The 23077-nt window shown below is 54.6% G+C and overlaps 1 protein-coding gene across 1 annotated transcript in view; it reads right to left on the minus strand.

Annotated features, from left to right (window-relative positions):
• Positions 1–3823: 3823 nt before the first annotated feature.
• Positions 3824–23077, minus strand: part of LOC144736289 (gamma-tubulin complex component 5-like) — a 28247-nt gene continuing 8993 nt past the window's right edge. The window contains exons 9-25 of the mRNA XM_078618938.1: positions 22761–22850; positions 21922–22015; positions 20817–20918; positions 20182–20287; positions 19752–20041; positions 18620–18735; positions 17496–17731; positions 17014–17356; positions 16299–16544; positions 15231–15407; positions 12634–12718; positions 12171–12291; positions 10645–10871; positions 9313–9438; positions 8269–8357; positions 6796–6896; positions 3824–6333 (exon numbers count right to left, since the gene is read on the minus strand). Of these exons, the coding sequence (XP_078475064.1) occupies positions 6287–6333; positions 6796–6896; positions 8269–8357; positions 9313–9438; positions 10645–10871; positions 12171–12291; positions 12634–12718; positions 15231–15407; positions 16299–16544; positions 17014–17356; positions 17496–17731; positions 18620–18735; positions 19752–20041; positions 20182–20287; positions 20817–20918; positions 21922–22015; positions 22761–22850 (2596 nt within the window). The 3' untranslated portion in view covers positions 3824–6286. The remainder of the gene's footprint in view (positions 6334–6795; positions 6897–8268; positions 8358–9312; positions 9439–10644; positions 10872–12170; positions 12292–12633; positions 12719–15230; positions 15408–16298; positions 16545–17013; positions 17357–17495; positions 17732–18619; positions 18736–19751; positions 20042–20181; positions 20288–20816; positions 20919–21921; positions 22016–22760; positions 22851–23077) is intronic.

The following is a 23077-nucleotide window of genomic DNA, read 5'->3' on the forward strand; positions in this document are numbered from 1 at the left end:
AGGGCGGTACCCCGCTTATATAAGGTCCCGCCTCCAATCCCGTGACGTCATGAAAATCTGGAGGGACGGGTTGTACCAAGTGGGCGGGCCGAACGAAGTGCGCGATGCGGGTTGTACCAAGTGCGCGGGGGGGCGGGCTGAACGAAGTGCGCGATGTGGGCTGTACCAAGTGCACCGAGGGGTGGGCCGTACCAAGTGCGCGGGGGGCGGGCTGTACCAAGTGTGGCACAATCAAGCTGGAGGAAGGGACAGTTAATCTCCATACATATAAAAGGCAAAGTTGTGACTCTGTGTGTCTGTTCAAAATGTTTAGCGTACTTCCCGACATGCAACAAACTGCAAATTTGCCATGTGGGTACTTTCCAGACTGTACACCATGCACAAATTATTAAAATACACTTTTATTTTGGGGTGGGGGGGGAGCTCAATAATGCATTGATCTTTTGCACGGCAAGTGAGCTGTGACGTCACATCTGTCACGTGACCCGCGCATGTGGAAGCGTAACGCATTGCATTGTAGCTCACGGCCACCACCGGTCCTGGCCCTCCCCTAGGTCGACTCAGCCTCAAAACGATTAACTGGTGTGGTGTGTGAACATCGCCAGGCTTTCGCGACCCATTTCAATCATAATACAGATTTTTTTTTTGTTACTAGTACAGCACACCGGTAGTAGTAGTAACTACTAAGCAAATCTTGATTTAAGTATCACGACAAAGTGTTAAACTAAACAAAGAATCCTATTCTCGAGCCCACTCACACGTGGGTAGGTTGAACCCTAAGAACCTCACAACAAATGGGAATTGACGTCATCTAAAGCGCAGTCCACAATGGCTGGGTCTCGACCAGCGAGACGCGCAGTTCGCTCGCCCTCAATCGTGAGTTTAAAAGTTAATATTACAAATATAATCAATACAAATTTTACCCCCCTGGAATCGATGAACTTATGGGGCGGCGGCCATCATAGGTAGGGGGCGGTGACGTCACGCCACGTACCCCCCCTACCTAAGATGGCCGCAATTTTAAACGCGTTAAAACTTTTCACATCAATTAAAGCTATAAAGTTGTTTTTTGTTTAAATTCCACCGGGTAAAGCCGACTGAGAGATTTTTTAAATACTTTTTTTTCAAGAAGCGACCTGGCGATCGCTTTGTTGAGCTATCGTTTGTGGCCAGGCAGCGTTATGAAATGTTTATTTAATACCTTAGTGGGTAGGGTTGGGATGGTTTGTGTGGTTCGAGTGATGTATTTACTATTGATTTGATTAATTTACCTTTGTTGTATTTTGCGCTATTAACGCATTTCCCTCCTTTTTTCCTCCTCCCCCCCTCCACATTCATAAGCGTGCATTGAGATTGTTTAAGATTAGTTTTGCTGCTGTAAATGTCCAAATGATGGGCCATTTTTTGTCAATTCTGACCAATAAGTGAATAACTCTGTGGGCTTTGCCTGGCAGGATGGGGATGATTTAGTGTTGTATTTCAGTGTTTGGGCGATTTGTTTAACTTTCTTGGACGTTGCACTACGATCGTGTTTGTGTTACTGTTGTTGTGACGTTCTTATCCAGTGCCCTTACTGGACATCCGTGACATTAAAGAGCTTCATAGCTCATCGGATTCCTCCAGCAGTCGAAATAAAACACATTCCTGCGGAGGGAGCTGGTAGGAACGTTGGGTTGCTCGGTCAATGGCCAGGGTCAACGGCGGCGTGGTGTATTCCGCAAATATGGCCGACTGTGAGGGCGGGCACAAGCCGGCGTGAGTAGGTTACACGTTGAGTTTTATAAGGGCACCACGGGGTGACCAGCCCCTCCCCACCCCTCCCACCCCCACCCAGCCCCACCCTCCCCACCCAGCCCCACCCCACCCTCCCTCCCCACCCAGCCCCTCCCCACCCAGCTCCTCCCCACCCTCCCTCCCCACCCTCCCCACCCAGCCCCTCCCTCCCCACCCTCCCCACCCAGCCCCTCCTTGCACGACGGACGGACACAATAATCCCCTGTGGGCTGGTGTAACCAGGAGGTTCCTACCAGTATAACATGGCAGGTTACTTCATCACAACGGTGTGTTGGAGCGAAAACTCACCACAACAATAAAAACACTTTTTTACCTACAAAGTAATTGTGTATTAAGGCGTTCCCAGTTAGTGGGTGCGAACGCTCCTACCCCGAGTACATTATTTAATCCACAGCTGTTGCTTGTCTTTGCAGTCGCTCTTGATGCTGGCGCATCTCAACAATAAGGTGGCAGGGCCTGGAGAGGCTATTCAACGTGGACCCCAAGTAATGTCTCATCGCTGTTATATATATTCACCGTCATCATCATTGGCCATGATCAGTCCACTGCTGGATGAAGGATTCCCCAAGGCGCCGGCATCTCTCTCACCGTCCCGAGATCTAACGGTCCATCTTGAAGATAAATACCTCCGATTGGCACAGTTGGCTACTTAGGGTGTGAAAGAAGTTCAACACACATACAGGGTTCATAATCAACGTTTTTGGGGGGGTGAGATCGCGTTATTTATAAATGTGTCGTAACCCTCCACCACCCGACACGGCCAATCAGTAAAAAAGTGTCACGTTGACAAAAGACAAATAGTTCACTACTTTAGCCCACCGGTGTGTTGAAGCACGAAACCACAACATTTACAATTTGAGTACGACGTTTCGCTGGTAATTGCATCCAGCATCATCGGTTTCACGCTTCAACACACCGGTGGGCTAAAGCAGTGAACTATTTGTCTTTTGTCAACGTGACACTTTTTTACTGATTGGCCGTGTCGGGTGGTGGAGGGTTACGACACATTTATAAATAACGCGATCTCACCCCCCCAAAAACGTTGATTATGAATAATATTGGTCGCGAAAGCCTGCCACGTGTTAAACACATACAGGGTGCTTGAACAGATGTTTTAACAGTCTCCAGACCTTAATCCCATAGAAAATCTGTGGAGGGAGCTGAAGGTTCGAGTTGCCAAACGTCAGCCTCGAAACCTTAATGACTTGGAGAAGATCTGCAAAGAGGAGTGGGACAAAATCCCTCCTGAGATGTGTGCAAACCTGGTGGCCACCTACAAGAAACGTCTGACCTCTGTGATTGCCAACAAGGGTTTTGCCACCAAGTACTAAGTCATGTTTTGCAGAGGAGTCAAATACATATTTCCCTCATTAAAATGCAAATCAATTTATAAAAATGTTGACATGCGTTTTTCTGGATTTTTTTGTTGTTATTCTGTCTCTCACTGTTCAAATAAACCTACCATTAAAATTATAGACTGATCATTTCTTTGTCAGTGGGCAAACGTACAAAATCAGCAGGGGATCAAATACTTTTTTCCCTCACTGTACCTATTGCAAGGCATCACGTCTGCATCAACCACACATGATACATGCAGACACACATGTGGCCCTGAGAATAATGTCAGCATTTGTTTTTGAAACTGATTGGCCTGCACCAGAGGACAGCCTACTTCATGGCCTCGTCTCACCAGTGTCAGACCGGAGAACGTCAAAGAGGCACCGCAAATCTAAAAGTATTAATGGCTTGGGCTGAGCAGTTATATCTATGGGACCATTTTGGCAGTATCAAGACAATGGTAGAAAAAAAGTAAGAATAAACAGGAGGCGTTCAAGATGATCAAATACGGTGCTGGATAACTACACGCAACCGCATGCAGCAGCCACCACAACTACCGTCGTCCCCACCACTACCGCCACCACCACCACCACCCTCGTCCCCACCGCCACCACCACCACCGTCGTCCTCACCGCTACCGCCACCACCGCCACCGCCGTGACCCGGCTAAAAACAACACCGCGCTGTTCACTTTAAATTAGACATTTAATGCGTTGCTGCTCTGGTAAAAAATAAACACACACAAACACACGCGTACAAAAGTCCGCGACGCGCATCGAAGTTATTGCTCGGATACATCCTCCACTGAGCGTCGTCACATTTTACAACGTGAAAGGCACGAAGGGCAGAGAGGGTGAGGAAGTGGTGGGGTGAGGAGGTTGTGGGGTGAGGAGGTGGTGGGGTGAAGAGGTGGTGGGGTGAGCTCACAGCCGATGGGTCGCGTCCGACACGTGTCGTCATGTCAAGCGTTGCACGGCAACACGTGTGGCCTGCCAAACTTCCCATCGGCCCTCGAAAACAAACGTACGCCTCGGCCGCACGGTCCAAATTCCATGGAAAAAAAAACACGCGAACTTCCAAATTACTTCAACTGGGGGAGACCCATGCCCACTGGGGAGACCCATGCCAGAGGTCGCAACCGGGTACCCAATACCCGTACCCTACCCGATACCCGGCTACCCGTACCCAGCCAGGTATGGGTACCCGTTTGCGACCCTGGTGCGGCCGGGTACGGGTAGCCAGGTAGGCCGTGAGTCACTGGTGAGTAACTGTCACTCATTTCCCAACGTCTTGTCTCTTCTCACAATTCAAGTTCCTAGAATCAACCCACCCGCGCCTGCAACATGGCTTCATCCCAGAGGTCGCAATCAGGTACCCGATACCCGTACCCGGCCGGGTACGGGTAGGGTACGTACGGGTACAGGTACCCGTTTGCGACCCTGGTGCGGCCGGGTACGGGTACGAGGGGTAAGGAATCAAAACCCGTTTGCGACCTCTGACCCATGCCCACGTGTGGGCCAGTGCTTGTGCCGCATAGATAGGCAACAGCTGCCCCCTGCAGTCCCCTTGGCTCGACTGCAGCACAGCGGCATTGCAATTGTTCAGACGGGGAGTGACGTAAAGGCACTTTGAGTTGCTCATGCATTTCAAGTGGCGGACAGATCCAACTCCTCACCATTACTCGAGGCTGGAGATACAGGTTTCCCCGCTTTGTGCGGGTTCGGTTTGTGCGGTTTTGCTTGTACGCTGCTGACCTACTGCTATCCAAAATTCGCTTCATGCGGTTTGGATTCACTGCATGCGGCTATGCGGTCGGACGTGGGACAACATTGTGTGTACTGTGTGTGCGCGACTCGGCAAGCAGCTGTTTTACACACAGAGATACACACAGAGATACACACACAGAGACAACATTGTGTACAGTGTGTACTTTGTGTGTGTACCGTGTGTGTACTGTGTGTGTGTACCGTGTGTGTACCGCGTGTGTACTGTGTGTGTACTGTGTGTACTGTGTGTGTACTCTGTGTACTGTGTGTACCGTGTGTGTGTGTGTACCGTGTGTGTACCGTGTGTGTGTACTGTGTGTGTACTGTGTGTGTGTACTGTGTGTGTGTGTACCGTGTGTGTGTACCGTGTGTGTGTACCGCGTGTGTACTGCGTGTGTACTGCGTACGCTACTCAGCAGGCAGCCGTCTCCCCGTGCGGTTTCGCTTTGTGTGTCCTGCGCCCGGAACGCATCTCCTACTTCTACTACTACCACCACTACCACCGGCGCACAGAGTGAGAGAACACCGCTGCATCTGACCTGGCATCACCGCGTTTCGGTTGCCAGCGGCCGCTCGGTCACCCCTTTGCACGTGAAGCCTGCAGAGTGGATATGCACGCCCTCCGAGCGTGATCGGAGTTGAAGCGAAGTGTGTTTGTAATTCCTGCTTGGCAAGGGGCTAAGGGGAACAGGAGGTTTCTCAGCCCCTGCACCACCGCAGCTGAAGGCACCGCACCACCGCCACGCCCTCGGCGGTGCCGTGAGAAACACCGGCTTGCGTCCCCGTCCGGGTTTCGCGATCGGGGACACCGGTTCACATCCGGTTCAGGGGTCGGCTTGGCCAGCGGTGGGCAACCCAGACGAGGTGGTGGGCCACGTGAGCGCCCCTCCTTGGAGGAGGCCACCGCCAGGGGCACGACGGGACAGCAGGTTGCCCCCCAACCGGTTTCGCCCGTTGTCGTCGTCGTCGCTCATCGTCGATCGTAACCTTTGGCGTCGCATAAAATAATAAGTTCTAATGCGTGGGAGGTAAACGGGACAGGGGGGGGGGGGGATTGTGGAATTTACGCCGCCAGTTAAAACCGGGCGACCGTGTGGGCAGGAAGACGCTGCTGGGGTTGCCGGGCGGGGGCAACAATGGGTGGTGGTGGGGGGGGGCGAACCGCGACTGCTGCCAAGGAACCGATCGCGCAGTACCCACGCAGCCCGTGCGTCGCTCCCACTAGGCCGGGAATAACAAGGGAGGCCCCCGCCCCCCCCACCGCCGCCGCGCGGGTCGTTGACCGTACTTCACCACGCCGGTCGGTGGGAGCACTGGGGAGCACCGCGGGCCGCTGGCGTTGGGCGATCGTTGTTTGCGAGCGCGAGCTGTGCGGCCTCCTCCTGGCGTCACTTGCGCTCCATCCCAGCGGCCAGGGCCAGGGCCAGGGATTCCACTGCCGACACAAAGACGGAGAGGCAACGGTCCCCTTCGTTACGTTGTACGGTGCACGGCGGGGGGGGGGCAGGTGGTGTGGGCAGCGAGCGCCTGGTGATGCCGATGGCACAGTGCTGGCCTTCACAGTGTGTTCAGGCCAACACGGGGGATCGTTGTCTTGGTTGGTGTGCGTGTTTACGTGCGTGTCGGTGCGTGCGTTGGTGTAGGTGCGTGTCGGTGCGTGTTGCTGTTGGTGCGTGCGTGTTGGTGCGTTGGTGTTGCTGTGTGCGTGTTGGTGTGTGCGTGTTGGTGTGTTGGTGTTGCTGTGTGCGTGTTGGCGTGTTGGTGTGTGCGTGTTGGTGTGTTGGTGTTGCTGTGTGCGTGTTGGGCCGTGCGTGTTGGTGTGTGCGTGTTGGTGTGTGCGTGTTGGTGCATGCGTGTTGGTGTGTGCGTGTTGGCGTGTTGGTGCGTGCGTTCTCACGGTGTGGGAAGCTCCCGCGCCGCACGGCTTTGTTGAGGATCGTGACGAGGAACACGTGGCAGCTCTTCAAGTCTCCCTCCGTACGCGCAAGCACGTCCGCACTGCTCACGCACACGCACGCCCACACGCACACACATGCACGCATACACACGCACGCACACACACGCACACACACGCACACACACACAAACACACGCACACACACACGCACACACACACTCACGCACACACACACTCACGCACACACACACAAACACACACGCACACACACACGCACACACACACGCACGCACGCACACACACACACACCCAGCGATAGCTTCAACAGACTGTTGGGGCAGGTGCCTTTAGCGAGGAGCACCTCATGAAGGGCGGCACACGAGGGGGGTGGGTGGCCGGCACAACGCCCGGGGTCGCCTTTGTGGCGATGTCGACGCACCGCACCAAAGTAGTCGTGTGAGGCTCCCCCACCCCCATGCACTCCATAGACCGGTGCCCCTTTAACCCAGGGGTCGGCAATCAAAGTAACAAGAAGGGCCGTTGGTTTTTTTTCGAATTCGGAATATAGCTTAACAAACAAAAAAACCCCAACTCAGTATTTCAAGAGCCGCCGATGCTCGGTGGTGAATGCGAGAGGGCGGGTCCCTCGGTAAATGACTGCCGCGTGCCGCTACGGAGCCGCAGGGTCGCCGACCGCTGAGCCAGGCTCACGCCAAGTCGGACGCAACTCAAACAAATAAATTATTCAAGAGATAGGAATAAAAAATCCATAAAAAAAGAAGCGAGCGAGCGAGGTTGGGGCGGAGGGAGCCAGCGGAGCGAGCGTCCGGGGAAAATTATTTTCACAGCCTGGGGGCACTCGCGCGAGACGAGGTTCCGGTCATCGTCGTCATCATCGTCGTCGTCATCGTCGTCATCGTCATAATCGTCATCGTCGTCGTCATCATCATCATCGTCGTCGTCATCATCATCATCGTCGTCATCATCGTCGTCATCGTCGTCATCATCGTCGTCATCGTCGTCATCATCGTCGTCATCGTCGTCATCATCGTCGTCATCGTCGTCATCATCATCATCATCATCGTCGTCATCGTCGTCGTCATCATCATCATCGTCGTCATCATCGGCGTCATCATCGTCGTCATCGTCATCGTTGTCATCATCAAATGCGAATGTGGTCATCCAGCACACACCGTACGACGCAACGCCCCGACCCACAAACACGAAGGAGACGTCACAGCGATGATGACGATGATGACGACAACTACTTCGCTGCTCCTGCCGCCACCGCTATCTGGCTTGACCACCCCAATGTGAAATTGTAGTCGCCAAGCTCTGCATCTACATCGATCGATCGAACGAAGGAGGTCATCGTCGTACGAGAGAGACGTGACGCGTGGTGCTCGGTGAGGTTGTACTGCACGGTCGCTCGCTCTCGTCACCGCTTGGGCAGCGCTACGGTGCGGGAGTTACCGCAGAGCGGCGGGGCCGGCTCGCCAGCGATCGGCAAACACCAGCGCCAGGTTGCACACCTTCATGATGGCCTGCTTCACGTAGCTCACCTGCGCTCGCAACACACACACACGAAGCACTGACATTCAGCCCTGGGGACACTCCAGGCAAGCACTAACAATGTACGTGAACACACTGTGTGTGTGTCTATGTGTATACGCGCGTGTGTGTGGGGAGCGGTAGTGTAGCGGTTAGCGTGCAAACACCAGTGACGATTATCTGAACCGGTCCTGGGCCTCCCCTAGGTCGACTCAGCCTCAATGAGTACCTAGTGCGATGTGTAAACATCGCCCCTCGTGTGCCGTGTCGGCCTTCGCAAGTGCTCCCAAACAGCACGTGACCCAACAGTCTGTGAAGTCTAAACAGCCTAACCCTGCACTACGAGGTGGGTCAAGGGCCTTCAGCCGTGTCGCTGTGCGTCTCCTCCCGTGTGGTCCAGGCACCCGAGGCTGGCCTGCCCGCTGCTCACATATCTAAACCATTTCCTAGGCCCGCCGTGGGCCTCAAACGAGTCCCTGGTGCCGTGTGGAAACGTCAGCATTGGGGAGACAAAGCCGGCCGGGTGTGGTGCTGGCCACCCTCCAACTCGTGGCGGCCTTAGTACGTCCTCGCTCAGAGCACTTGCCCCAACAGGTTTGTTAAGGCTAAAAAATTAAATTAAAATTAATAAAAATAAAATAATAATAAAATCACGACGTTTCGGAGGCAACACAAGTCTCCGTCATCAGGTGGGACCGTTTGCTGTATCAAGTGGGCAGGGATTCCAAGATGCAAGTTCTTAAATACAAGTTAAGGGGGAGGAGAGGGGCGGGGGGACTTATCAGAATGTGGTAGCCAATGAATGGAACGTATCGGGAGGGGGGGGCGGGGCTAAAAGAGAGCACGAGGTGCACGTGTAAACTAAGAGTATGAATCCTTGCAGTCACGAAAGCTTCAAATCTAGAATTGTGAAGGCTATACGGGGGGGGGGGGGGGGGGGGGGGGGTCTCTGTCTTTGTGCGTCACCCTGTCGCGCAGCAGGCAGCGGTCGTGAATGGCCGCCAGGAAGTCTCCGTGCGCCGCCAGCAGCTCGTCCAGGTCGTAGGCCCCGTGGAGCCGCGGGCCGAACTCCAGCCACGTGCTGTGCAGGATCTGAGAGGGAATTCGAGGGGAAAAAACAATGGAATTTACCCTTTCTGGCAATATAAAGCGGGTGTGACGATGCTCAAACACCAAACAGAAACCCCTATTTGCACGGCATCGATTCTGCAGGATCCGAGGACACGTCACTCTTTAACTTTTTATTATGATTATCATAATCGTTCCGCTAGTTCACCCAGCAAAGCCTCACGAGTCTCCAAGACTCAGGTGCTAGCCACCCAACCCCCCCCACGACCCCCCGTGCGTGCCGTGCCAGCCTTCATAGGTGCGTTCTAGATTTGAAGTTTTCGTGACTGCAAGGATCCATCATCTTTGTTTTTTTCGGTAAAGTCACTTAGGCGAAAAATATAATAAATTTAAAATTAAAACAGCTACGGTCAATTAAATCACGACGTTTCGGGCGCAACACAAGCGTCCATCTTCAGGTGGGGACAGACACAGCGAGAGAACAACCGCTTAAGTACGCCTAAGAGATGCCTGTGACGAGGGATCATATAGCTGCGGGGGGAGGGGGAGAGGGGGGGGGAGCCAGGGTGAGTGTGGGGGCGGGGTGTGGGCTGGGAGGTGGGCATGGCATGGAGTTCAAACTAAGGCTTTATGATGCAGGGGGTGGATGGCGGAAGTTGAGCTGGTTAATAAGAAAGCTGAGTTAAGCCGATTCTAGATGTGAAGTTTTCGTGACTGCAAGGATCCATACGCTTTGGTTTTTGAGTTCAAAGGTGCGACTCGCAAACAGCACTTGGCCCAACAGTGTTATGAGGCTATACGGGGGGGAGCTTTGTCTTTGTGTGTGTGTGTGTATTTCTTATATTGTGTGTTGTAACTTGTTGACCCTGCCCTTACTAGACATCTGTGATAAAGGGCTTAAGAGTGTTTGTGCTGCTGCTTTACATTTCGACACGATAAGGAAGCCGCTTTGTTGAGCTATCATTTGTGGTAGCCAGGTCGCTTCTGAAAGATATGTGTACAGATCAGTGGACCTTACCTGGTAAAATAAAAAAAATAGTTGGATAGTTAGTAAGCCTCGTAGCTCACCGGATTACACCGGCCTAAATCAAGCTTCAGATTCTGTTAAAAAATCAAGCTTCTGATTGTGGTGTTCACGCACGTGTCTCTGAGTGCGTGTGTCCGCATCTCCCGTCTGCGTGCATATGCCAAGCAGGCGTGCGTGCGCGACCCTACGGGGCCGCACGTTACCCGGGTGAGCACGTAGGTGTGCAGGCTGTTCACAAAGTGCATGAACTTGACGCGCAGCAGGAACATGCGGTGGGCGAGCGGGCACGGCCGGCCAAGGCCTCGCCTCCTGCTGCTGCTGCTGCTGCTGCTGCTCCTGCTCCTGCTGCTGCTGCTGCGCTCCGGCCCCTGCCGCCCGCCGGGGACCGCGTCGTTACCGTCCTGCGCGTCGTCTTCACCGCGCGGGAACGCTGCGTCCGTGAGCAACAACAACAGCAGCAGCAGCGGTGACGACTACAGCAACCGGCAGCGACCCTACGGGACCCATCTTCTTGGTTCTTTCGGTAAAGTCACGTAGAAGGGAAAAAATAAAATAATAAAAATAAAACATAATAAAATATTTCTCACGACGTTTCGGCCACAACGCAAGCAGCCGTCCTCAGGTGAAGAACCAAGAAGATGAATCCCTGCAGTCACGAAAGCTTTAAATCGAAACCTACGGGACCCGTTCGCCAGTGTCAGAATATCGACTGATTTCAGAATCACAATCATAGGAATCTGTGTTTGGACTCGAGGAAGAATCCGATGAGCTACGAAGCTCTTTTCTTCACAGATGTCCAGCAGGGGCACACGGGGTCAGAAAGTGACAACAGCACAAATACGAAAAATAAAGCTTTGGAGTGACGACGTCTGCTCTTCTATTGAAGATGGGAAGCAAGTGGATCAACGTCACAATTCTGGCAAAATCGCCCGACGCTGCTGCTGCTGCTGCTGCTAATTACCGGTGAAACGTCACGGATACTCAAATTGTAAATGTTGTGGATTTACTCTCCAGCACACAACCGGTGGGGCTGAAGCAGTAACTGATTGGTGCGTTTTGTCTACGCGACAAACCTTACCGGTTGGCTGTGTTGGGTGGTGGGCGGGTTACCGACACATTTAAAATTGCGCGATCTAACCCAAAAACCTCCATCGCGAGTAATATTGGCCGCGAAAGCCGACGCGTCAAACAAGACGAAAACTAACGAGAGGAGTGCAAAATACAGAAAACGGTAAGCAAGTGACTACATATAAATAAGTAATACATGTTTCGGATTTCAATTTAATGAGCGGTCTAAATGCCACCGGATCTGATCGGGGGTTGTTTGACCGTAATTCATTACACCGGTGAAGTTGTTGGGGAGCGGCGAGGAGCGGGGGGGGGGGGGGGGGGACACCGAGACTGGCTCCGGTATTGCTCGTTGCTGACGTTGGCCGTGAGTAAACGGTCTCTTGAACAGTTCGATAAACCTCTGCGAGTGCGCGATTCGTAGTCTCCCTTGTTGGCTAGATGGCGCCGTGTAGGTGTGATGTCATTGTCCTGTTACCAGAACACTCCACCACCCGGCGACAGAGCCGATTAAATCGAGTTGTCACGAGGGCAAATGTGCCGATTGATTTGCCCAGACCTTGGTCTGCCAGCCTCCCTGGCCTGCCAGCCTCCCTGGCCTGCTAGCCTGCTAGTCCGCTAGCCTGCGGGCCCAAATGCAGCGGCCCCCCTGGCGCCGTACCTTGGAAGCGCAGCGTGTCCAGGCTGTGCTTCACCCACTTGATCTGCAGCAGGAGGGTGAACACCTGGCGGTAAACGGCCTCCGCTGGGGGGCTCAGCACCAGGCTGACCGGCCACGGGGCCTGCATCGCACACACGCACGCACACACGCACATAAAGACAAAGATACCCCGCCCCCCCCCCCCCCGTATAGCCTAAACAGACTGTTGAGGCAAGTGCTGTTAGTGAGCAACAGCGCTTATGAAGGCCGGCACGACACACGAGGTGGAGGGTGGCCAGCACCACGCCCGGCCGGCTTTGTCTCCCCAATGCTGACGTTTCCACACGGCACCAGGGACTCATTTAAGGCCCACGGCGGGCCTAGGAAATGGTCCAGATATTCGAGCAGCGGGCAGGCCAGCCTCGGGTGCCTGGACCACACAGGAGGAGACGTACAGCAACACGGCTGAAGGCCCTTGACCCACCTCGTAGTGCAGGGTCAGGCCGTCGAGCGTGTTTATTGGCTGAGGCTGACCTTCGGCAGAAACCTCCTCGAGCTCCACAGTCAGCCTGCAGTAAACGGTCCACAAGAGGTTTTTGTTCGGGTTACATCGCGTGAATATATAAATGTGTCGTTAAACCCGCCATCACCCGGCGCAGCCACTTAGTAAGGTTTGTCACGTAAACAGAACGTACCAATTCGTTACTAGTTCAGCCAACCCACCGGTCGCGCGTTGGAGAGTAAACCCACAACATTTACAATTTGAGTACGACGTTTCGCTGGAAACTACGTCCAGCATCATCGGGCGATTTTTGGCAGAGTTGTCAGACAGAGCTGGCACGGTGGGCCTTGGCACGGTGGGCGAGCGCCGTTGGCGAGCGATCGTCCGTTCGTCGTAGTCGTGAAACACCGCCGCCCCGAGACAAATGGCTCTTGTCTTAAAAGACGCCACGCTTGTTGGCCCAGAACCCGCTGGTCGGTTCATCCGTGCTGGCTCCGTGCTCGCGTCCCGTGTCACCGGCCCGTTGGGGCGCCGCGATGACCAGCAGATGTTAACTACCTCGCCTGGCATGCAGGAGGCTCGCAGGTTCCATACCGATCCTGACGCCGCCTGCTGCTGTATATTTGGAGTTTGCGTGTCTCTCTCTCTCTCTCCCCGTGGTTGCGTGGAATTTTTCTCCGGGTCCTCCCGGTTTTTTACCTCCACGTTTAGACTCAACATCACGCGTTTAAGAGTATTTGGCTGCGATATATTTCTGCGTGATAAGCCACTTCGTTGGTGGTTAGGAGATGTTCACTACCTCGCCTAGTATACAGGAAGTCATGGGTTCGATCCCGACCCCGACGATGCCTGCTGCTGTATATTTGGAGTTTGCGTGTCTCTCTCCCTCCGTGGTGAGATGTTAACTCCCTCGCCTGGTCTACAGGAGGTCGTGGGTTCGATCCTGACCCCGACGATTCCTACTGTAGATTTGGAGTTTGTGTCGCTCTCTCTCCCCGTGGTCACGTGTATTTTTCTCCAGGTCCCTCCAGTTTCCCCACCACATTTAGAATCGACGTCACACGTTTAGATTACGTTGCCGCAACAAATGTCCACGCGATTGTAAGCCACTTCGTTGAGCTATCATTTGTGACCAGGTCGCTTCGGGGAAAAAATAACAACAAAGCTCAATGGGCCTTAACCTGGTTAAAAAATATATATACAGGGACTCCTCTACTGACGAACTAGTTAGGTTCCACAGGTACTGTTCATAAGTCGATTTGTTCATAAGTTCAACAACTACTTCTGTCGATTCCAAATATGTTATACGGCGTGTTCACTAAACACGGGGAATGGTTTTAAAAGTTGTGTAGTATCCTCTATATGTAGATGCCACTTGGTTCTTCACGTTCTGTAGATGTAGATGCCACTGGTTCTTCACGTTCTGTAGATGTAGATGCCACTGGTTCTTCACGTTCTGCAGATGTAGATGCCACTGGTTCTTCACATTCTGCAGATGTAGATGCCACTTGGTTCTTCACGTTCTGCAGATGCAAATGCCACTGGTTCTTCACATTCTACAGATGTAGATGCCACTGGCTCTTCACGTTCTGCAGATGTAGATGCCACTGGTTCTTCACGTTCTGCAGATGTAGATGCCACTGGCTCTTCACGTTCTACATATGTAGATGCCACTGGTTCTTCACGTTCTGCAGATGTAGATGCCACTGGCTCTTCACGTTCTACAGATGTAGATGCCACTGGCTCTTCACGTTCTGTAGATGTAGATGCCACTGGTTCTTCACGTTCTGCAGATGTAGATGCCACTGGTTCTTCACGTTCTGTAGATGTAGATGCCACTGGCTCTTCACGTTCTGTAGATGTAGATGCCACTGGTTCTTCACGTTCTGTAGATGTAGATGTAGATGCAACTGGACATACGGATAGGGTCATATCTCTGAAAGTTCGCAAGTCTAATATTCAAGTAGTGGAGTCTTTGTACAAAATAAATAGTAATAATAAAGTAACACAAAATTAAGATTAGAAAATAAAAAATAGAAAAGAACTTGCGAAATTATTACAAGAAAAATAACAATGATACAAATGCGAAAAACATAAAAGTTGATCATAATAATAAAAAAAATGCAAAAAATATAAAACATTTTTCGATTTAAAGCTTTCGTGACTGCAGGGATTCATCTTCTTGGTTCTTTCGGAAAAGTCACGTAGAAGGGAAATAATAAAATAATAAAAATAAAACATAATAAAATACAATTCTCACGACGTTTCGGCCACAACGCAAGCAACCGTCCTCAGTTCATTCAGACGCTGTCTTTCCGACAGACCTGTTCTTCACCTGAGGACGGCTGCTTGCGTTGTGGCCGAAACGTCGTGAGAATTATTTTATAATGTTTTATTTTTATTATTTCCCTTCTACGTGACTTTACCGAAAGAAAAAAAAGAAAACATAATAAAATAAAATATAATATTATTGTATAATGTTGAATTTTTATTATTTTATTATTTCCCTTCTACGTGACTTTACCGAAAGAACCAATACAATATAAAACAGTTTTAGTTGAGTTTCAGGCCGAGCGCACCTGCGCGCGTGCGCGTGGTGGCGCAGCGCCTCCTGCAGCGCCGTGTTGAGGAAGGAGACGTCCCGCCAGCACTCGCGTCGCCTCGCTCGCTCAAACACCGGCGCGCAGAAATCCCGCATGGCGTCCCCGGCCTCCAGCAGGAAGAAGCTGCGCATCGCCTGCAGGCAATCCATCATCCTGCGGCGGCAACGGCGGCATCGGCGGTCAGTCCCACTGCTCGCCGATGGTGTCCCCATCCCCGGTGCACACGATGCGAGGTCGCCAATCTACACCATTGGAACCTCATTTGCCAGTAAAAATATGATAATTGGTTTTTTACCCTTCTATCTGGCAACAAAACTGACACCTTTTTTTACAAGGAGTCATGTTTACATAGACCACAATACCTGCAGTCATAATGCAAACAAAAAACATAACTCTGATAATGTATGCACTGTCCTTGAAGTTGATTGGTCCACACTCGAGACAGCTTTCCTTGGAGCCTAGTCTCACATGGGTTGGACCAGATGACGCCAAAAGGCGCAAAACTCAAAGGCAATGCACCATCAGATTATGAGAGCTCGGGGTGAAGCATTTACACCATTGGAACCTCATTTGCCAGTAAAAATATGATAATTGTTTTTTTTACCCTTCTATCTGGCAACAAAACTGACACCTTTTTTTGGACCAATCAACTTCAAGGACAGTGCATACATTATCAGAGTTATGTTTTTTGTTTGCATTATGACTGCAGGTATTGTGGTCTATGTAAACATGACTCCTCGTGTGTGTGTAACTGTGTGTGTGTGACTGTGTGTGTGTGTGACTGTGTGTGTGTGTGTGACTGTGTGTGTGTGTGTGACTGTGTGTGTGTGTGACTGTGTGTGTGACTGTGTGTGTGTGTGACTGTGTGTGTGACTGTGCGTGCGTGACTGTGTGTGTGTGTGACTGTGCGTGTGTGACTGTGTGTGCGTGACTGTGTGTGTGTGACTGTGTGTGACTGTGTGTGTGACTGTGTGTGTGACTGTGTGTGTGTGACTGTGCGTGTGTGACTGTGAGTGTGTGACGGTGCGTGCGCGAGTTCCACACCCGTGCCGCTCCTTGAGCATGGCCATGAGCTGCCCGCACACGAGCAGGTACTGCCGCTGCACGTGCGGGTACAGGGAATCGCTGAGCATCTGTTCGAGGGGTGCGTCACCGGCCCTCCGAGTGGCGGGGCCCGTCTCCCCCCCGGGCACCCCCATCCCAGCACGGCCCCCCCCTCCTCCGGCGGGGTCCGGGCCCCCCTCCCCCCGCACGTCGCTCGCCACCGACGGCGTCAGATCAAAGTACAGCCTGGGAGTCGGGGAGGAGGGATAGAGAGAGGGAGGCTTTATCAGAATGTGTATCTATACTGGAGGAATCCGATGAGCTGTGAAGCTGTTTTGTCGCAGATGTCCAGTCGGGGCACGGGGTCAGGATGTTACAACAACAAACAACAACAAACAATACAAAGACACGATAGGAGTGAAAAGAATATCAAAGTTCGTTGTCCTTCCCCCTGCACGGCGGGCGGGCGGGCGGGCGCGTCCGCTCACGCCCTCCAGGTCTCAACTCACCATGCGAGCGAGCTCTAGTGAGCCCTGCCACTGGGTCATTTGGCCTACTCTTTCCACGCAAAGCCGGCGCGTCTTCGCTCGAGGTGGGAGAACCCACGCTACACCCCACCACGCCGGAATCTGCCGATTCACCGGCTACCTTGACAAAGAGGGAAAATCAGGAGAGGTGGCAGTGCCAGTGGTGAAGAGTTGTGCGCCCGACGCACCTTGAGAAGTTGTACGCCAGTAGAGGATCGTGGGTAGCGGGCTCCAGCAGGTGCCTCCCTACGGCCTCCTGCACCTCGTGCAGAACGTGCCTCACCCCGCCGCCGCCCCTGCCGCCCCCTCCATCCACCACCAGCGCGGCCGCGGTCCCCCCGCGGCTCGCCGAGCTGCGCTCTGCGCCGGTGCCGGCGTCGTTCACGGGGAGGGCGACGGAGGCCGATGGCTGCGGCGTCGTCGTCGTCGTCGGCGTCGGCGTCGCCGGCGGCACGGGGAGGCGGTGGCCGTCCCCGAGGTGCGCGAGGAGAGAACGCACGAAGAGGTCGTAGAGACTCCGGCTGCCCAGCTCTGGTGACGGACAGAGAGAGGCGGGGGGGGGGGGAGAAACGGACACGGGATCAACCCAACCGCACCGTCTCTGTCAAAACTTTCTTCTTTTTTTATTTACCAGCTAAGGCCCAACTGGGCTACTGCGTGAAGGCCGTACCCCCACGGTCCGGCGAAGCGGGGACGTTGGCGGTTTGCTCTCCCTGCAGGCTCAGCAGCAGGGCGCAGGACTTCCCAACGAGCAGCAGCTTGTCCAGGATGGGGGTGAGGAAGGGAACTCCGTCTCCTGCTCCGACCCCCCCGTCTGCCGACCGGCGGCCCCCGTCCCGCGGGAAGTGGCGCAGCGTGAACGCCTTCTGCCAGAAGTCCTCGTGCTCCTCGCAGACCGCGCGGTTTCTGCGCGAGTCGCGGAAGGCGGGCGGGCGCGTTCACACACGCAGGGCGAGATGGCGACGCAGGACTGGTCAACCGTCACGTGAACGCGCGTCGCAGCCGGTTTCCATAAACGGCGCATCGCCAACACGCGCCCGCCCTCTCGTCCTACGTCTGCCTGTGCCCAATGCCGTTCCCGGTGCTTCTCCCTCCTTGCACCCCTCCACTTGAATCAACTTCCCTTGCGCATTGAGCAGCACTGTTACCCATAGACTCAACACTGCCCACAGACTCAACATTGCCCACAGACTCAACACTACCCACAAACTCAACACTGCCCACAGACTCAACACTGCCCACAGACTCAACACTACCCACAAACTCAACACTGCCCACAGACTCAACACTGCCACAGACTCAACACAGCCCATAGACTCAACACTGTCCACAAACTCAACACTGCCCCTGTACATTAAGTAGTCCTCCTCCTTAACCTCATTCCGCTCCTCTCTTCAAGCCGGGTACGGGTACGGGTAACCGTTTGCGACCCTGGTGCGGCCGGGTACGAGTACGGGTAAGGAATCAAAACCCGTTTGCGACCTCTGACGTGATGGCGTCACTTGCGAGCCCTTCGCTTGCTAAGGGGGATTCATGAATGCATATCAATTACAATGGGTATCCAATAGCGGTTGAGCTGCCCGTTATGTTCACGTGACAAACCTTACCGATCGGCTGTGTCGGGTGGTGGCGGTGCTTAACCACACGTTCATATTCACGCGATCCAACCCAAAAAATAAACCTGCGTTATGGATGACATTGGTCGCGAAAACCTACTGCTACGTCAGTTTAACATCATCCACAATAGAGGTCTTTAAATATATAAAAGTGTCGTCTATGGGGCGGGTCGCTCACCTCTCCAGGATGAATTCCCCGGCGGGGTCGTGGAGGTGGCCGAGGGTCACGCACTCACCGGCCATCTCCAGGGACGGCCGCAGGGAGCTCACAAACAGAGTGAGCAGCAGCTGGGCCTGCACGCGCAGACACCACGCAAGCACGCAGACACACAGACACGCACCACACAGACACGCACCACACAGACACGCACCACACAGACACCACGCACAACATAAACACGCATCACAGACACCACAGAAGCACGCGCAGACACCACGCAAGCACGCAGACACACAGACACGCACCACACAGACACGCACCACACAGACACCACGCACAACATAGACACGCATCACACAGACACCACAGAAGCACGCGCAGACACCACGCAAGCACGCAGACACACAGACACGCACCACACAGACACGCACCACACAGACACGCACCACACAGACACCACGCACAACATAGACACGCATCACACAGACACCACGCAAGCACGCAGACACACAGACACGCATCACATAGACACGCACCACACAGACACCACGCACAACATAGACACGCATCACACAGACACCACGCAAGCACGCAGACACACAGACACGCATCACACAGACACGCACCACACAGACACCACGCACAACATAGACACGCACCACACAGACACCACGCACAACATAGACACGCATCACAGACACCACAGAAGCACGCGCAGACACCACGCAAGCACGCACGACGCGCATCACACAGACGCCACGCACAACATACAGGCATCACAGAGACGCATTGCGTCTCTGTGATGCGTGGCGTGTCCCGTGTTGTTGTTGTTACCGTTTGCGTGGCGTGTCCCGTGTCGTTGTTGTTGTTACCGTGTGCGTGGCGTGCCCCGTGTTGTTGTTGTTGATGTTGTTACCGTGTGCGTGGCGTGCCCCGTGTTGTTGTTGTTGTTACCGTGTGCGTGGCGTGCCCCGTGTTGTTGTTGTTGTTACCGTATGCGTGGCGTGTCCCGTGTCGTTGTTGTTGTTACCGTGTGCGTGGCGTGCCCCGTGTTGTCGTTGTTGATGTTGTTACCGTGTGCGTGGCGTGCCCCGTGTTGTTGTTGTTGTTACCGTGTGCGTGGCATGTCCCGTGTCGTTGTTGTTGTTACCGTGTGCGTGGCGTGCCCCGTGTTGTGATGCTCCACCGCCGCACGGTGCAGCGCGTTGATGAGCCGGGCCGCGCGCACGTGAGCGGGGGGCGCGGGGCAGAGGACGGCGGCAGCGGACGACCCCCCGCTCGACCCCCCGCTCGACCCCCCGCTCGACCCCCCGCTCGACCCCCCGCTGGACCCCCCGTGCGGTGCGATGCCCTCGTCCAGTGCGCGTCTCAGCTGCAGCAGCCCGGAGCGTCGCGAGCGCAGCTCCTCCAGCAGCGCGGACAGCGTGAGCGCCAGGCCCTCTGGGACATGCGCGGACACGCCGGGGCGTCACGCGGCGTCACACGTGCTGCTGTGTGTCTGGGTGATGCGGTCAAAAGGGTAAACTACCTTACCTTGCCGAGGCCTACCGGCGCCCCGCGGTGAGGTGCGTGTAACTCACCCTGCCGCATGGCGCGCCGCTCCACGTCGGTGAGCTCTCGACGGAAGGCTCCGAGGTACTCGGCGAGGGAGAAGGCGAACGCCTGCAGCGTGCGGCACGGCGGAGCCTGCCAGCCGTGACCACGTGACGGGGCATGACGGAGCGTGACGGAGCGTTAGGGAGAGCGTGACGGAGCGTGACGGAGCGTGACGGAGCGTGACGGAGCGTTAGGGAGAGCGCGACGGAACGTGACGGAGTGTGACGAAGCGTGACGGAGCGTGACGGAGCGTGACGGAGCGTGACGGAGCGTGACGGAGCGTGACGGAGCGTGACGGAGCGTGACGGAGCGTTAGGGAGAGTGCGACCGAGGGTGACGGAGCGTGACGGAGATTCATACAGCGCGGTCATTCGCCAACGCCTCCCACGTACGATGTCATTTCACGCGTTTTACAAATCGCCTCGCGCACCCCCTGGAACATTGCCACGTACCCCCAGTAGCCCGCGTACCCCCAGGCCGGGGACTACCAAGGCGAGCCGTGCGTGTACACGCAGCTACGCCGAGGCTAGGCGGAGAACACCACCTCGCCCAGCGCCACCGACGCACGCCAAACGCTCGCCCGCTACGGGGGTCACCGCGTGTCCCCCGCCGTCCTCACCTCGTCGCTGGCCGGCCGCGTCGTGTCTTCGACGAAGGCCTGGAGCCTTAGAGTCACCTCGCCGAACGCACACACGTCGCCCAGCAACGCTCGCAGACTCGCCTGGCACGCACAAAGACAAAAATCCCCCCCCACCGCGTAGCTTTAACAGACTGTTGGGGCAAGTGCTGTGAGCGAGTAGCACCTGATAATTGTTTTTTTACCCTTCTATCTGGCAACAAAACTGTCACCTTTTTTACAAGGAGTCATGTTTGCATAGGCCACAATACCTGCAGTCATAATGCAAACAAAAAACATAACTCTGATGATGTATGCACATCATCAGAGTTATGTTTTTTCGTTTTTGTTTGTATGCACATCATCAGAGTTATGTTTTTTGTTTGCATTACGACTGCAGGTATTGTGGCCTATGCAAACATGACTCCTTGTAAAAAAGGTGTCAGTTTTGTTGCCAGATAGAAGGGTAAAAAAAACAATTATCATATTTTTTACTGGCAAATGAGGTTCCAATCGAGTAGCAACTGTGAAGGCCGGCACGACCTGGATGGCCGGCACCACGCCCGGCTGCCTTTGTCTCCCTCGTGGCGATGTTAACTACACACCGCAACAGGTACTCATTTGAGGCCGAGTCGACCTAGGGGAAAGGCCCAGGACGGGTTCCGTGAGCGGGAATCGAACTCGGATGGCATGGTCCGTAGCACAGCGCAGCTAACTGCTACGCACATGCGCACACACAACAAAGACAAAGATCCCCCCGACAGGCAATCGTAGGGGCAAGTGCCGTTAGCGAGCGTGTGCGCAACCTAGGAAGGCCCGCCATGGCGCTAGAGAGGGTGTCGTGGCTGGGCACCACGCGGCTGGGTGGGAGCCTTCGACAGTTCACGAGGTGCACCTAGCCTGGCGCAAGCGCCGTGGCGAAGCCACCGCGAATTTGCGTCCGTCGCTGCGCGGCTACTCAGCCGCCGTCGTCGGACTCAGCCGAGACGCCGGTGGTTCGATCGCCGGATCTCAACGGTGCCGGTGAGTCTGACCCCGGAAGCCACGCACGCGGCCACGCGGCCACGCGATTCGTTCGTTTGATAATCTCACACAATGTAGGCGTTACCGGAGTAAGGTGGGTGACGCCTATGCCTTCGCGGACCGTCACCTTCCCGTGATGCACCTCAAACGCAAAGAGGTTCGTGGTGCCCATCAGTAGCCTGGGGGAAACACGGGACACGCCAATGTCACTCAACATCGCCGGGTGATACAACGAACTCACAGCCTCAACGGGAACCTACAACAACCTACGACATAAACTCACAGGCTCAACACTAACTCACAACACCAACCCACAACCTCAACACCAACCACAACACAAACTTACAGGCTCAACACTAACTCACAACACCTACCCACAGCCCCAACACCAACCCACAACACAAACTCACAGGCTCAACACTAACTCACAACACCAACCCACAGCCTCAACACCAACCACAACACAAACTTACAGGCTCAACACTAACTCACAACACCAACCCACAGTCTCAACACAAACCCACAACACAAACTCACAGGCTCAACACTAACTCACAACACCAACCCACATGTACGTGTGTGTGTAGCGATGGGGGAGCGGTGGCACAACGGTTAGCGTGCTGAGCTACGAACCCGGCGATCCGAGTTCGACTCCCGCTCACGGCCAACAGCAGTGACGAATATCTGAACAGGTCCTGGGCCTCGTCTAGGTCGACTCAGCCTCAAATAAGTAGCCGGTGCCGTGTGAAACGTCGCCACTGGGGAGACAAATCTGTCCGGGCTTAGTTCTGGCCACCCACCCCCTCGAGTGCCGTGCCGGCCTTCACAGGTGCTGCTCGCTAACAGCACTTGCCCCAACAGTCCGTTAGGGCTACACGGGGGATCTTTGTCTTTGGAGCGAGGCAGAGTGCGGTGTCCACTCACCACAGGGTCTCCCTCACCAGCTGTGCCTCAGTGAGCACAGCACCTGCCCGGGGCACGGACAGGGCGTCCGTCTCGCAGAGGAACCCTTCCCTGTCGCCACACACACAGCAGAGACGTCACGCGTGGACACAGGGCGGCGGCGGCGGCGGCGCCGGAGGAGGCACGTGGGCGTGCGTACATATCCACGTGTGTGCGGGCAGATGTGTCCGTGTGAGTGTGTGAGTGGGGAGCGGTGGTGCAGCGGTTAGCGCGCTGCGCTATGAGACTAGCGACCCGGGTTCGATTCCCGCCAACGGCCAACACCGGTGACAATTAAC

This window comes from Lampetra planeri, chromosome 60 (assembly GCF_965212315.1).
Source record: "Lampetra planeri chromosome 60, kcLamPlan1.2.h2, whole genome shotgun sequence".
NCBI lineage: Eukaryota > Metazoa > Chordata > Hyperoartia > Petromyzontiformes > Petromyzontidae > Lampetra > Lampetra planeri.